Source organism: Grampus griseus (assembly GCF_964374135.1).
Source record: "Grampus griseus genome assembly, chromosome: 8".
In the NCBI taxonomy this organism is placed as follows: domain Eukaryota; kingdom Metazoa; phylum Chordata; class Mammalia; order Artiodactyla; family Delphinidae; genus Grampus; species Grampus griseus.
In genome coordinates, this window is record NC_139002.1 from 98,480,565 (window position 1) to 98,491,767 (window position 11,203).

The 11,203-nt window shown below is 52.6% G+C and overlaps 1 protein-coding gene across 1 annotated transcript; it reads right to left on the minus strand.

The window, feature by feature from the left end:
• Positions 1–79: 79 nt before the first annotated feature.
• SSRP1 (structure specific recognition protein 1) lies at positions 80–9,537 on the minus strand. Its single transcript, XM_082660406.1, has 17 exons — positions 9,432–9,537; positions 8,834–8,934; positions 8,205–8,390; positions 7,247–7,352; positions 6,771–6,961; positions 6,435–6,665; positions 6,189–6,292; positions 5,977–6,105; positions 5,516–5,737; positions 4,694–4,766; positions 4,144–4,282; positions 3,981–4,026; positions 2,404–2,533; positions 1,796–1,966; positions 1,553–1,641; positions 822–1,008; positions 80–577 (listed from the first exon to the last, which is right to left on the minus strand). The coding sequence occupies exons 2-17, from the start codon at positions 8,885–8,887 to the stop codon at positions 506–508; spliced, it is 2,130 nt and encodes a 709-aa protein (XP_082516532.1). The 5' UTR covers positions 8,888–8,934; positions 9,432–9,537; the 3' UTR covers positions 80–505.
• Between the last annotated feature and the right edge of the window lie 1,666 nt (positions 9,538–11,203).

Here is an 11,203-nt window from a genome sequence, read left to right on the forward strand (position 1 = left end):
AGGGTCAGAAGAGTGCAGTAAACACAAAAGTGGCAGCAATACAACAGGGCTAGAGAGAAGGCATAAGGACATGGTTTCCAAAGTCAGTTCCCTTTATTAAATGTTGATTTTTCACAGACCAGAAATACAAAATAAAAGTAGAAATAGGCCCCGGTTAGGAGCTACAGACCTGACCTCACATGACCCCTGCTTGCAGCAACTTGACCAGGACAAGCAGCAGCTATATCCCAAAGGTAGGGAAAGCAAGACAAGGCTTTGGATCCTGCACTGCCCTGCCTCCCACCCAATCTCTCCCCTAATTATAAGGAGCCATCCTTGTGACGCAGCAGAGTAAGACACCTCCCCTGCTGCCCCAGGGAAGTGCATACGAGCAGGAGAGCTTGTTCAGATGGCATGGAATCCAAGGACTACATTTCACACGAGGAGAAACTGGTACCAAAACACGGGGCGCGGAGACTGGGGGTGTGACAGGGTAAAGCCCAAGAAGAGAGAATTTTCCTCCTCTCTACTCATCAGATCCTGACGCCGAGTCTTCGGAGCTGGGGGGAGTACTGGCTAGTTCCTCTTCTTCAGAGTCCTGAAAACCAAAGGTCTCTTAAAGGGAAAGGTGTCGAGTCCAGGTGTGCCCCCAGCCTTTTCAGTGAAGAGCCCCCAGTTCCCAAGCCCATCCCTAGACTCCAGCACTAGCCTTCAGAACCACAGAATTCCACCTCTCATTTCTCTCAAGGGCCAACCACAACCCTTGGTCCAGAAACACCTGCCCCACCAACTCAGACGCCCCTCACCCTCCCAGGCTCCAGAGCCCCCGACTCCTGCTGCACCTCACTCCGCCTCCTCTTCTTTTTGCTCTTATTCTCTCCTGAAGAGCTCTCATCGCTAGACACAAACTCTTTGCTCTTGAAGCTCTCACTCAGCTGCCTTGACGAAGACTTGGATGACGAGCCCCTAGAGGGTGTTGATTTCTTCTCCATCTTTACCTTTACTTTCTTCTTCTTCTTTGACTTATCCCTAGATTAGCAAGAGGGGAAAGGGGCTGGGCCCTCAAGTTCCCACCCATGGTCAAGGCCAAATCTCTCCTGGCTTTAACAGGGCCTTTCCCAATCCCAGCCACACTGCCCAGCTCACTCTGAATGTGCACAGCCAGCCACCTCAGCCCCAAGTGCCCCAAGGGAGCACGTCATAAATGAATAACCGGAAGAACCAAGAGCTACAGCCTGAAGCAGCCCTATATGCAAAAAGTACTTAAAACCTCTTACTTTCTCTTGAAAAATCCATGTGAATTATGCTCCATAATAACGAGTATTTTTCATTTCCCCATACCTTCAAATCAAACTGACCCTCTTAGGAAAATGAGCCATATTTATCCCAGTGACTTGGGCAATTCTCTAGCACATTACCCATACTTGGGCAACTGCCTACCCAGCTCTGAGGAGCACTGCCCACCACAGTCAGAAGCGTATCTATTATCTTTAACACCCCGATCCTCAACCTGGAATTGCAAACATACCTGCCAAGAAAGCGGTTACGGGGCCATTTTGTTCCCAAGACTCACCTTTTGGAAGACTCACCCCGGCCCCCTTCATATTCTTTCATGGCTTTTTCATATTCCCTCCTGGCATCCTCAGCCTTGCGATCCCACTCCTGTCTCACACACACACACACAGACACACACACACACACACAGACACACACACACACACAGGAAAAACACAGGGAAAAATGAGGCCTCTTCCCTGACATAGGCTAAACCAATACAACAAAGTCCCACCAACCCCTCATGTCTGCTGCTACATACCTCTTTCTTCTCTTTGGACATTCCCTTCCAGATCTCGCCCGCCTTCTTGGAAAGATCCGTGATACTGATGCCAGGATGGTCTGACTTGATCTTCTCTCGGCTGGCGTTGAGCCACAGCATGTAGGCAGACATGGGCCTTTTGGGGGCGTTAGGGTCTTTGCCTTTCTTTACCTACGTAAGAACCCAAATGCCTTCGGCCGTCTATTTCCACAAACCGCCCCGCCCCGTTTTCCCAAAGAACTTATCTGGACAATTTCTTAGGGGGATAAAATGGAGAGAAGACTAAGTAGCGTCAGGCCAGACTGAGAGCTCCCCAAGGGCAAAGACAATGTCTTCCTCCCCTCTGCACCCCAGGGTCAAGCTCACTAGGGGCCCCTTTCCTTGGGCTCCTGGCACAGAAGAAGCCTGCCCCCAATTCAAAGCTCCCAGAAGCTGATTATCTCAAGGGCCAGAGTGAAAAATTTCCAAGATATTCATTCCTCAAGGCCATCATCACTGACTATAAAAATCAGCCCCGGAGGACCGGTCAGCAGGCCCTACTGGTGGAGGACAGGAGAAGGTAAAGAGAACAGCTTCCCCAGCGCCCTCCCACTTAGCAGAGTCTCTACCTCCACGGGCTTCTTGCGACTCTTGCGATCCTTGGCCATCTTGGCCTTTTTAAGCTGCTTCCGTTTCTTCTCTTCCCGGTCACTGTCACCCTCATTACTGGAGGAGCTGGCAGAGGCGTTGCTGTCAAACCTGTCAAGGAGAGTGGGGCTTAGACTCGGGGAGAGAGGACAGCACCCTGCAAGCTCAGGACAGGAAGAAAATGAGCCCAAAGATACCTGCCCAGAAAGGAGAGAGGGAGGAGGACCACGGCCTCCCCCCACCAGGCCCCAACCCTGCCTCCTCCCCTGTGCTGAGGTGGCTTCAACCACATCCTCTCCAGACCCAGCCATGGCAATGGGTTACTTGCTAAATCAATCAGCGAGAAACAAATGAACCAATGCGCTCCAGGGGCTCTCCTTGGTCATGCCCTACCTAACCCAGGTCCTACACCGTCCCCACATTCCTGGGGACAAAACCACTGTCTGGCCTTGCCCAGAACATGCCCCAAGTCCATTTCACCGCTTCCTTTGATCTAATCGTTTTAATCTGCCCTGTAGTCTTTTCCGATGAAGAGATAATTAGTTACTATATAAAAAGCGGGGAAAACCAACTTCAGTCCAACCCAGTGTAACCCAGTACCTGTTGCACCTGGAGCTCCTCAGAAGGTGGAGCTGCTTTACACCTCAACGGTGCTGAGCCGTTTTCAAGGCATTTTCACAAGCATTTGCTCACTGACCTCATAAATATGTGGCAAGCACAACTAGTGAACTCCAGCAGATTTTTTTTTTTTCTTTTTGCCACCCAACATTCATTCCCAATTCTTCTGAATTAAGAGAGTTCCAATTTCCTGCTGGGAACCACCTTGCCCCATTCAGGAAGGGCCTACCCCAACCACAGGCTCTAAGGGCAGGTAAATGGCTTAGTTCTGGCCCATCAGAGCACATCCTAGTAACTCAGACTCAGGAAGGGGCAGTAACCACATTGTTTACCACTGCTCTGAGCAAACTGGCATTTCTGGGTGTTAAACCAGTAGGATTAAGCCTGTCCAAAGCTTCTCAGGATCATTTAACACCGCATGGGGCAAACCTATCTAAAAATAAGGAAATCAGAAGAAATAAAAAGATTCCCCACAGCTTATAAGCAGCTGGGTCCAAGTGCCTGAAGCCAATTCTATCACCAGACTCTCCAGTTACACGAGCTTGTAAAATTCCCTCCTACGCTAAAGTCAGTCTGAGTCTTTTCTGACATCAGCGATCAAGAGTCTCGATGGATACGGCACGGGGAGAACACTGCCATCTCACAGGTGGGGACACCACGATGCAACGCCTGACCCAGTGATTCCCAGCTGGGAAGCTGGCACGCACTGATCCTTACTCCCATTCTCTCTCCACTGTCATTTTCTGGCTCCACAATGTGCCTTGTACTTACAAAGCATCTTGACAACCTCCAAGACACTTCCACGTATCACTTCACGGGAGGTCACTTTTCCACCCTCGGTCCGTAGGTAACGCTGACACGTGGGAATGTCCAGAAATATTCTGGTCCCCTAAGTTTACAGGCCGCCACCTCACCCCCACGAGGGGGACCCAAAACTCACTCCTCTGCCACATCCTCCTCCTCTTCACCTGGGTTGAATGACTCATCTGAAAAAGAGCACAGGATACATCAACTCTGCCCCCATGGAAATCCCAGACGCCCAGCCCCCGCCCCACGGAAGAGCCGCCCCGCCCCCATGCACAGCACTGCCAAGGGGAGCCCACCGGTTTCTTCTCCTGAGTCATCACTGCTGTCGTTGGCATTCTCCTCCCGGATCTTGCCCTCCTCCTTCATCCGCTCCAAGTAGGCATCGTGCTGGTCTTCGTCGGAGTCGGCGTATTCATCATAGCTGGGGTTCATGCCCTAGTCAGGGCAGAGGTGAGAGTGAGGGCCAAACCACCCCGGTGCCTGTAGACTCAAAAAAGCGCTCCCCATGCCTGTGAGTAGATCAGAGCAGCGCCCAGAAGACCCTGGGGCTGGATTGTCCACACGCAGCCAACGTGCAGGGCCTTTGCCCCAGACTTCCTGCTGGCGGGGTTAGTCCAAGCCCCTCCCCCTCCCAGCCCCACTGGGGGCTCCTGAGGGGCTGCAGAGACTGCTCTAAGGTCATGCTGAGGAAACCTGCACCAGGAGGGGGAAGGGGTCACACGCACCTCTTTTTTCTATAAGAGTAAGAAGAGAAAAGAGAGTGAAAAAGAAGCCAGACGAACCCCTGCCCCTTCGCCCCGCAGAAAGAACAGGAGAGAGGCTCATCCTTTCCACACACACAGGTACCTCTTTCAATCCTCGGTTTTTGATGTTGAGTTTTTTTGCATTGACAAAATCAAACAGTTTTCCATACTCCTCCCTGTGAGGAGAGATGCACCACATTACTAGACAGGCAGGGCCAGCACAGGGGTGGACCCCATGCTGTCCTGACACCCATGGGCCAGGACAGACCGTGGGGCTTGGAGCTCTTGACCGCACTATTCCAACCCAACAGCTCAGAGACTCCCGGAAGACGGCAGGAAGAAAGAGTCAGGCACTAGCCTTGAAGGAAACCTACATGGTCTCAAGAGTTCTGGGAAATAAAAGGTGGGGAGGGAGGTGCACCTATTTACCAATATGCACAGAGCAAGGGGAGGATGCAGGTGGAGGGGACGTGTTCATCTTTTTACTGGTCTGTATCTCATACTTCTCAGGGTTGTTATGAGGATTAAATGTGAAGATGTTTGTAAAACGTTTAGCCCACGGCGAGCACTCAATAAACATTAGCTGCGTGTTCTCGGGCACAAAGCTCATTCCAGGAAAGAGGGAGATAGCATTTCCCTCACGGGGGCAGTGGAGGAGAAGGGCTAATACCAAACACATAGAGCTTTCGTAATACGGAGAACGACTTTTTTCTTAATTACAGAAAGAAAGCAATGGAGAGGCTGCCAAGGCCTGAGCACTCCAAGGAGGACCAAATTCCAGGAAGCAAAAGAAAAGTCCTGCTCGAGGCTTGGGGAGTCAGGGAAGAGTCCCAACCCTGGAGAGTACCCCAGGCCATGCCAGCCTTCCCGGTCGAGGCTGGGTCAGGACCAGGATGCCCAGGAAGTGACTGACAGAGACTCTCACCTCTCAATGCTACTGAAGGTATACTGAGTGCCCTGCTTGGTCTCAATTTCAAAGTCAAAGGAACGAGTGGTGGTGGTACCACGGGCAAAGTTGACAAAGGAGATCTCATCGAAGCGGATGTGCACAGGTGGCTTGTGGACGTAGATGAAGCCCCGCTCCAGTGGGTACAGCAGCCCCGAGCTGGCCTTGTAGGAGCAGGTGATGCACTGGGCCCCCGAGTGCCTGGTGGCAGGTGCAGGGAGCTCAGTCAGTGCCGCCTCAGTAGCAGGAGACGCACTGTGTGCTCAGGCCCTCAAGTGAGTAAACCTCACTACGCTGCTATGATGGGGGCAACTGACGCCATCAAGCCACAACCCAACCAGGCCTCCAACCAGCTGCATTCCCATCCCAGGACAGCTTTACCACGGAGACACGGCACAGCCCATCCCCAGCAGGCCACGGGCCCAGGCCTGTACTCTCACCCTTGGAAGTTGCCTGGGACTGTGATCTTGCGGTTCACCAGGGCTTTCATGACCCGGCTGACCATCTCATAGAGGGACCCTGACATGTTCTTGGTGAGCCGCCCCTCAAAGCGCTTCTCCACCTCTTCCCTGCAAACAGGAAGACGTGGTCACGAGCACTGCTGCCTTCTGCTGGCACACCTGCCTCCTGCCTGGGCCAGGGACACACTCACTCGTTCATGTTGAGAGTCAAGGAGATGTCCTCGTCCTTCGAGAAGAGGAGGATGAGGAAGTGGTAGCGGGTTTGGCCCTGCTTGATGGGGGGATCCAGGCTGATCTGGGAAGGAAGAGCCGACCAAGTTCAGCACCAGTCAGTGCTCCACAGGAACGTGCTGGTGAACTAAACACTGGTGAGATACGTCTACTAAAGACACGGGCAAAACCCAGGGCAATGCACCCCCAGCGGCTTCTGCTTTTACCACAAAAAACATCTGGCGCTGGTCCTTGTGGGGCAGCAGAAAGAGACGCAGCACTGTGGTGTAGGGGATCTTGTAGTCAAAGGTCTTGCCGTGCAGGTGCAGAAAGGTGGGGTAGATACGGATGTCGTAACGGCCTCGGGGAGTCAGACACTGCAGCTCCCGGAAGATGCAGATGGCGTCTCCAGTGGCCTGGATCACATCCGCCTTCGACAGCACGTTCTGGGCAAAGGCCTGCAAAAGCACACACTGGTAATCAAGCAGCAGAGACCCCACCCCTGGGCTGTCTGGGGCCTGCTCCACACCACCTGCTCCCAAGGCAACCGGGGAAGGCCTCACCTCAACGGGGTCCACGCCATCCTCCTGGGTGGGAGGCACATAGAAGCGCACCTCCATGAGAGAGACCTCTGCATCGTCATTCTGGTGGAATTCCAGGGTCACCTCATTCTTGCCTGTGGTGCACTGGGACACGTTGCTAAGAGGTATCTCGAAGACCGGCTGGTCGCCAATGTCGAAGGAAAGCAGCTGCCCTGGGGGAAAAGGCGTATCGAGCCACAAGCTCTCCCCTTGGCTCTGCATAAACTATGTCCCGCCAGACTATAGGTTCCCTAAGGACAGGGCACTGAGGCTATTTTGTTAATACTGTACCCCAGGGACTAGGCACAGTGCACCGCTGGTCCTCGATTCAAGTACATGATAAATTACAAACTGACAGGAAATCAGAAACAGTGGCAGTAAGAGAGTAGAACAAGCTAAAGGCTGAAACCCTTCATCCTTCCTTCTCCCCCCAGACCTCAATCTTCCGCAAGACTCACCACCAAACTTCACTGTTCCCCAGTTCCAACCCTTCACACAGAGGTCCTTCTCCATGAGCTCCAGGCGATAGTGAGTTTTGAAGAAATCAGAGAGTTTCTCAAACTCCTGTGAGTAGAAGGGAGAGAACAAGTCCAGTAAACCCCAGTGGCCTTAACACAAACTTGAACATTCTGGGATTATCTATTTCTGAGAAACTGTCCAATATACCTTTTATCAGAAATCCACACTGACTTAAAGTCTCAGCTATAAAGCTATTTAAAAGGCTTTTGAGGGCTTCCCTGGTCGCGCAGTGGTTGAGAGTCTGCCTGCCGATGCAGGGGACGTGGGTTCATGTCCCGGTCCGGGAAGATTCCACATGCTGCGGAGCGGCTGGGCCCGTGAGCCATGGCCGCTGAGCCTGCGCGTCCGGAGCCTGTGCTCCGCAACGGGGAGAGGCCGCAACAGTGAGAGGCCCGCGTACCGCAAAAAAAAAAAAAAAAAAAGGCTTTTGGAAAAGGTTGTTTCTGGAGACCGGCTCTCAGGCTGGGGGAGGAGTAAATGACTGACATTCCTGGCTATGCACCTCACAATGGTTTTCTGACTTTGTACAGGTATTGCTTTAGTGAAAGTGGAAACGAAGATGAAATGAAGTCTTTAACTCAAGCAGTTCAAAATGAAAAAACAAAACCCAAACTAAAGCATCAGGTAAGACCCTGAACCTGGAGAGAGGCCATAGGCAGAAACCACCAAAAAATCAAAACAGCAGAAACACTTCCGGAGTCAAGGCACAAAGAAACTCCCAAGACTGACACCCAAAGCTGAACACTGATTGCTTAATAGCTTCAATGGTCCTGCACTAAGGAGCCCAAACTAGCATTTACATGGTTATCAGAAAAAGGAGCCCCACTTCTCTCTAGAAGGTTAAAAATCAAGAAGACGGCACAGTAAAAAGGGGGCTATGGCAACAGGACACCTCACCGACTCCCGGAAGCCGTCGTACTTGTAGACATGTCCGTTCTTCGTGAGCAGTTTAAGTCCGTGGCCCAGAGCTACTCGGCGCCAGATACCTTCCGTCAACTCCCCAGCCTGGATGTTGTCCACTTTGCCGGTCTTACTATTCTTGAAGATGATGCCCTGGCGGCTCAACCTCAGCCGACCATCATTCTGTTGGAAAAACAGGTCCAAATGCACGGGAACAGCACACAATGCAGACCAGGGTCAGTCCCACCCAGCACCCCTTCTGGGCTGGCCAGATAGCAACGCAGGAACAACAGCTGAAGGGGTGAGGGCCAACAGGAGACAAGCAGCCAGAAAATGTGGATTCTAATCCTGGCCCTGATCCAGAACCCTTGCAGGTCCTCAGTTTCGGATTCAGGGCTGAGCAGCAGGTGTGGTCCCTTCAGATTCTAACATTGTATAATTTTTATACTCTCTCAGGATTGCTTCTTGTTGAGGAAACACCAAGTACATATCATACTCTGACTCCTTTTCCAAAGTCGCTACATTGATGATACTGCTACCTCATCAAGACAAGCTCTTGTTAGTAAACAAAACGTCTACTCCACCTCCCTCCCTCCACCTGTATTAAAAACCCAAACCCTTCTTACCATGGAGCCTTTCACCTCCTGATACACGTCGTTGAACTCCAGTGTTTCTGCCATGCTGACCTGCCGCTGTTAAGTGTGCAGATACACGGCAGACTGGGAATCTGAATTCGAGAGAGGGAGATAAATAAGTACAAAGGACAACACCTCATTCTGCCTACGGATGGAGCCAAGTGGCAACCCTTGCTGTGCCTGGGATGTCTCAAGATCTCCTCAGCCTGGGAACCTACAGGCCGGCTCTGCCGAACTCCAGGGGCCAGGCCCAGCCCGGGCTGAAAAACCAGGCCTGCCTGAAGTAGCGCTTACATCCCAACCAGACACCCACTCTGGGCACTCCACCGGGCGCCATGGCAACAAGCAGCGGAGCCCCAGGACCTGCCCGGGAGGCAGCACCTCGCCCGCGCCCCAACCCAGCTCAGAGTGCAGGGTTTCCCTCCCAGAGCCCCCGCCGCGACGCGGTCCCGGACCCACAGTTCTCCCCTCCCCCTAAAATGGATTCGCCCGCCGCCCGCGGATTCCAACGCGGAATGGTCCATCACGCGCATCCCGCGGGGGAGCAGGGCCCGCGCCCTCCTGGGGAACGGGGACGGCGACCACCCACCTTCTCAAGCTGTCGCCTCGCGACGGCCCGGGTACGGGCAGTGGGCGCGCTGGGGGACGCGGAGCGGGGGTGGGGACGCGGGGGATGGGGGGGACGCTGGGGAGGCTTTTCCCGCGTGCGCGGCCCAGCGTCCCGCCACCGGAAGCCCGGCGCAGACCATAGAGCAGACGAGCTGGCTAGAGAGATGCGAGCCCGGCCCGCCTTAGCGGCGGTCACATAGAGCGTCGTCGGCGCTGGAGGACCTGAGGGAAGAGGGGTGCGCTAAAGTCTCACCCGCTTGGCATCCGACTAGAAAGTGGGAGCGCGTTGGGCTCTTTAAAAATTACAGACACTTCAGGGGATGACTAGGTTTTAAAGAGAGATTGTGTAGTTGTATTTTATCAGACTTTACACAAATGCGTGTGTACGTGTTGGAATGATGTGTGTCCTCTCTCTCCTGCACAATAGTGGTTTCGTGGAGTAGAAAGGAGTCTGTGGGACCAAAAGGAAAATATTTCATGAGTTGTGGAGAGAAATGACCCCTCCCACTGCCTTCTCTGAGAATGCGGGTGTTGGTGTGTCTGTGACTGTACTGCCCTCCCCTGTCACATGGGATTGGATCCTTTTTGAAATGAGTTCACTGCATCCAAAAACTTCACATCAGTAACTGCAAGTTGTGAGTCGCCTGGAAGGGGCTGGCCAGCGGCAGTATCAAGTTAGAGTGTTGGTGTCAGATTCACCATGGAGCCGGAACTGATCTGAAATCACATCAGCCTGGGATTGCAGAAACCAGGCCCCGCCTTATATAGTGCTAGGGTGCGACTTGCAAAATCAGAGGAGGCCAGACCTGGAAGACATGTTTGGGTTCATCTGCTCCAACCTCCTTTTGCAGATGGGAAAGCTGAGGCCCTAAGAGGAGCGGCCCAGGGTCTCAGTTGGCAACAAGGCTGAAGACTAAGAATCCAGATCTACTTACCCCAGTCTAGTTCTCCTCTGTCGTCCTCACCGTGACCCTACATTCAGAATGACTGATAATATGTGTCGTGTATGAAGACATCAGGACAGAATATTTGAACTCAAGATTTCTCTGACAATCTGACCTACTGTTACACCAGCTTGCTAACTCGATCCTGGGACAAGAGACAACGGGAATGCCCTGTTGCTCCCTGAACTCATAACTTTAACCTCTGGGTAATGGCTGTTACCGCACTATCTAGCAACATAAATTCAACAAGATTCAATAAATATGTATTGAGCTCTGATGCAGTGATAAGATTTGAGGAAACTAATAAACAAGATGGAAACAGCACCAGCCTTCCAGGACCATGTAATCTAACAAATGATTCAGATAAGTAAACTGACAGTAAAACAAAACGCCCAGAAAAACCCAGTATGATAACGCTGTGTTAGACGTAGAGTTTCAGCCACTGCCAACATGAGTAGGAAATGGGAACTGTAGGACTCTTTAATCACCCCTTCCCAGGAGACCAAGAGACCCCCTCCCCATGACCCATGCTATTAGTGGCAACTCGAGAAAGGAGAGGATGGCTGTAGAATCGAGCAGCGTTAGGAAGACCCTCAGGAATGCAGGCTGTTAGGTGGCTGGGGGGTGGGATATTGCAAGGGGCTTTCAGGAGAGCATGAAGCAGCTGGTGAGCCAGGCTGAAGATGCAGCATAAGAGAATGGAACAGAAACGGTACACGGAGTGCAGATAAAACATGAGTCCCAGAGGGCCCTAGCCAGATGCATCCTGGGCAATCAGGAGCCTGGGATTGGAGACCCCACCCCTGCC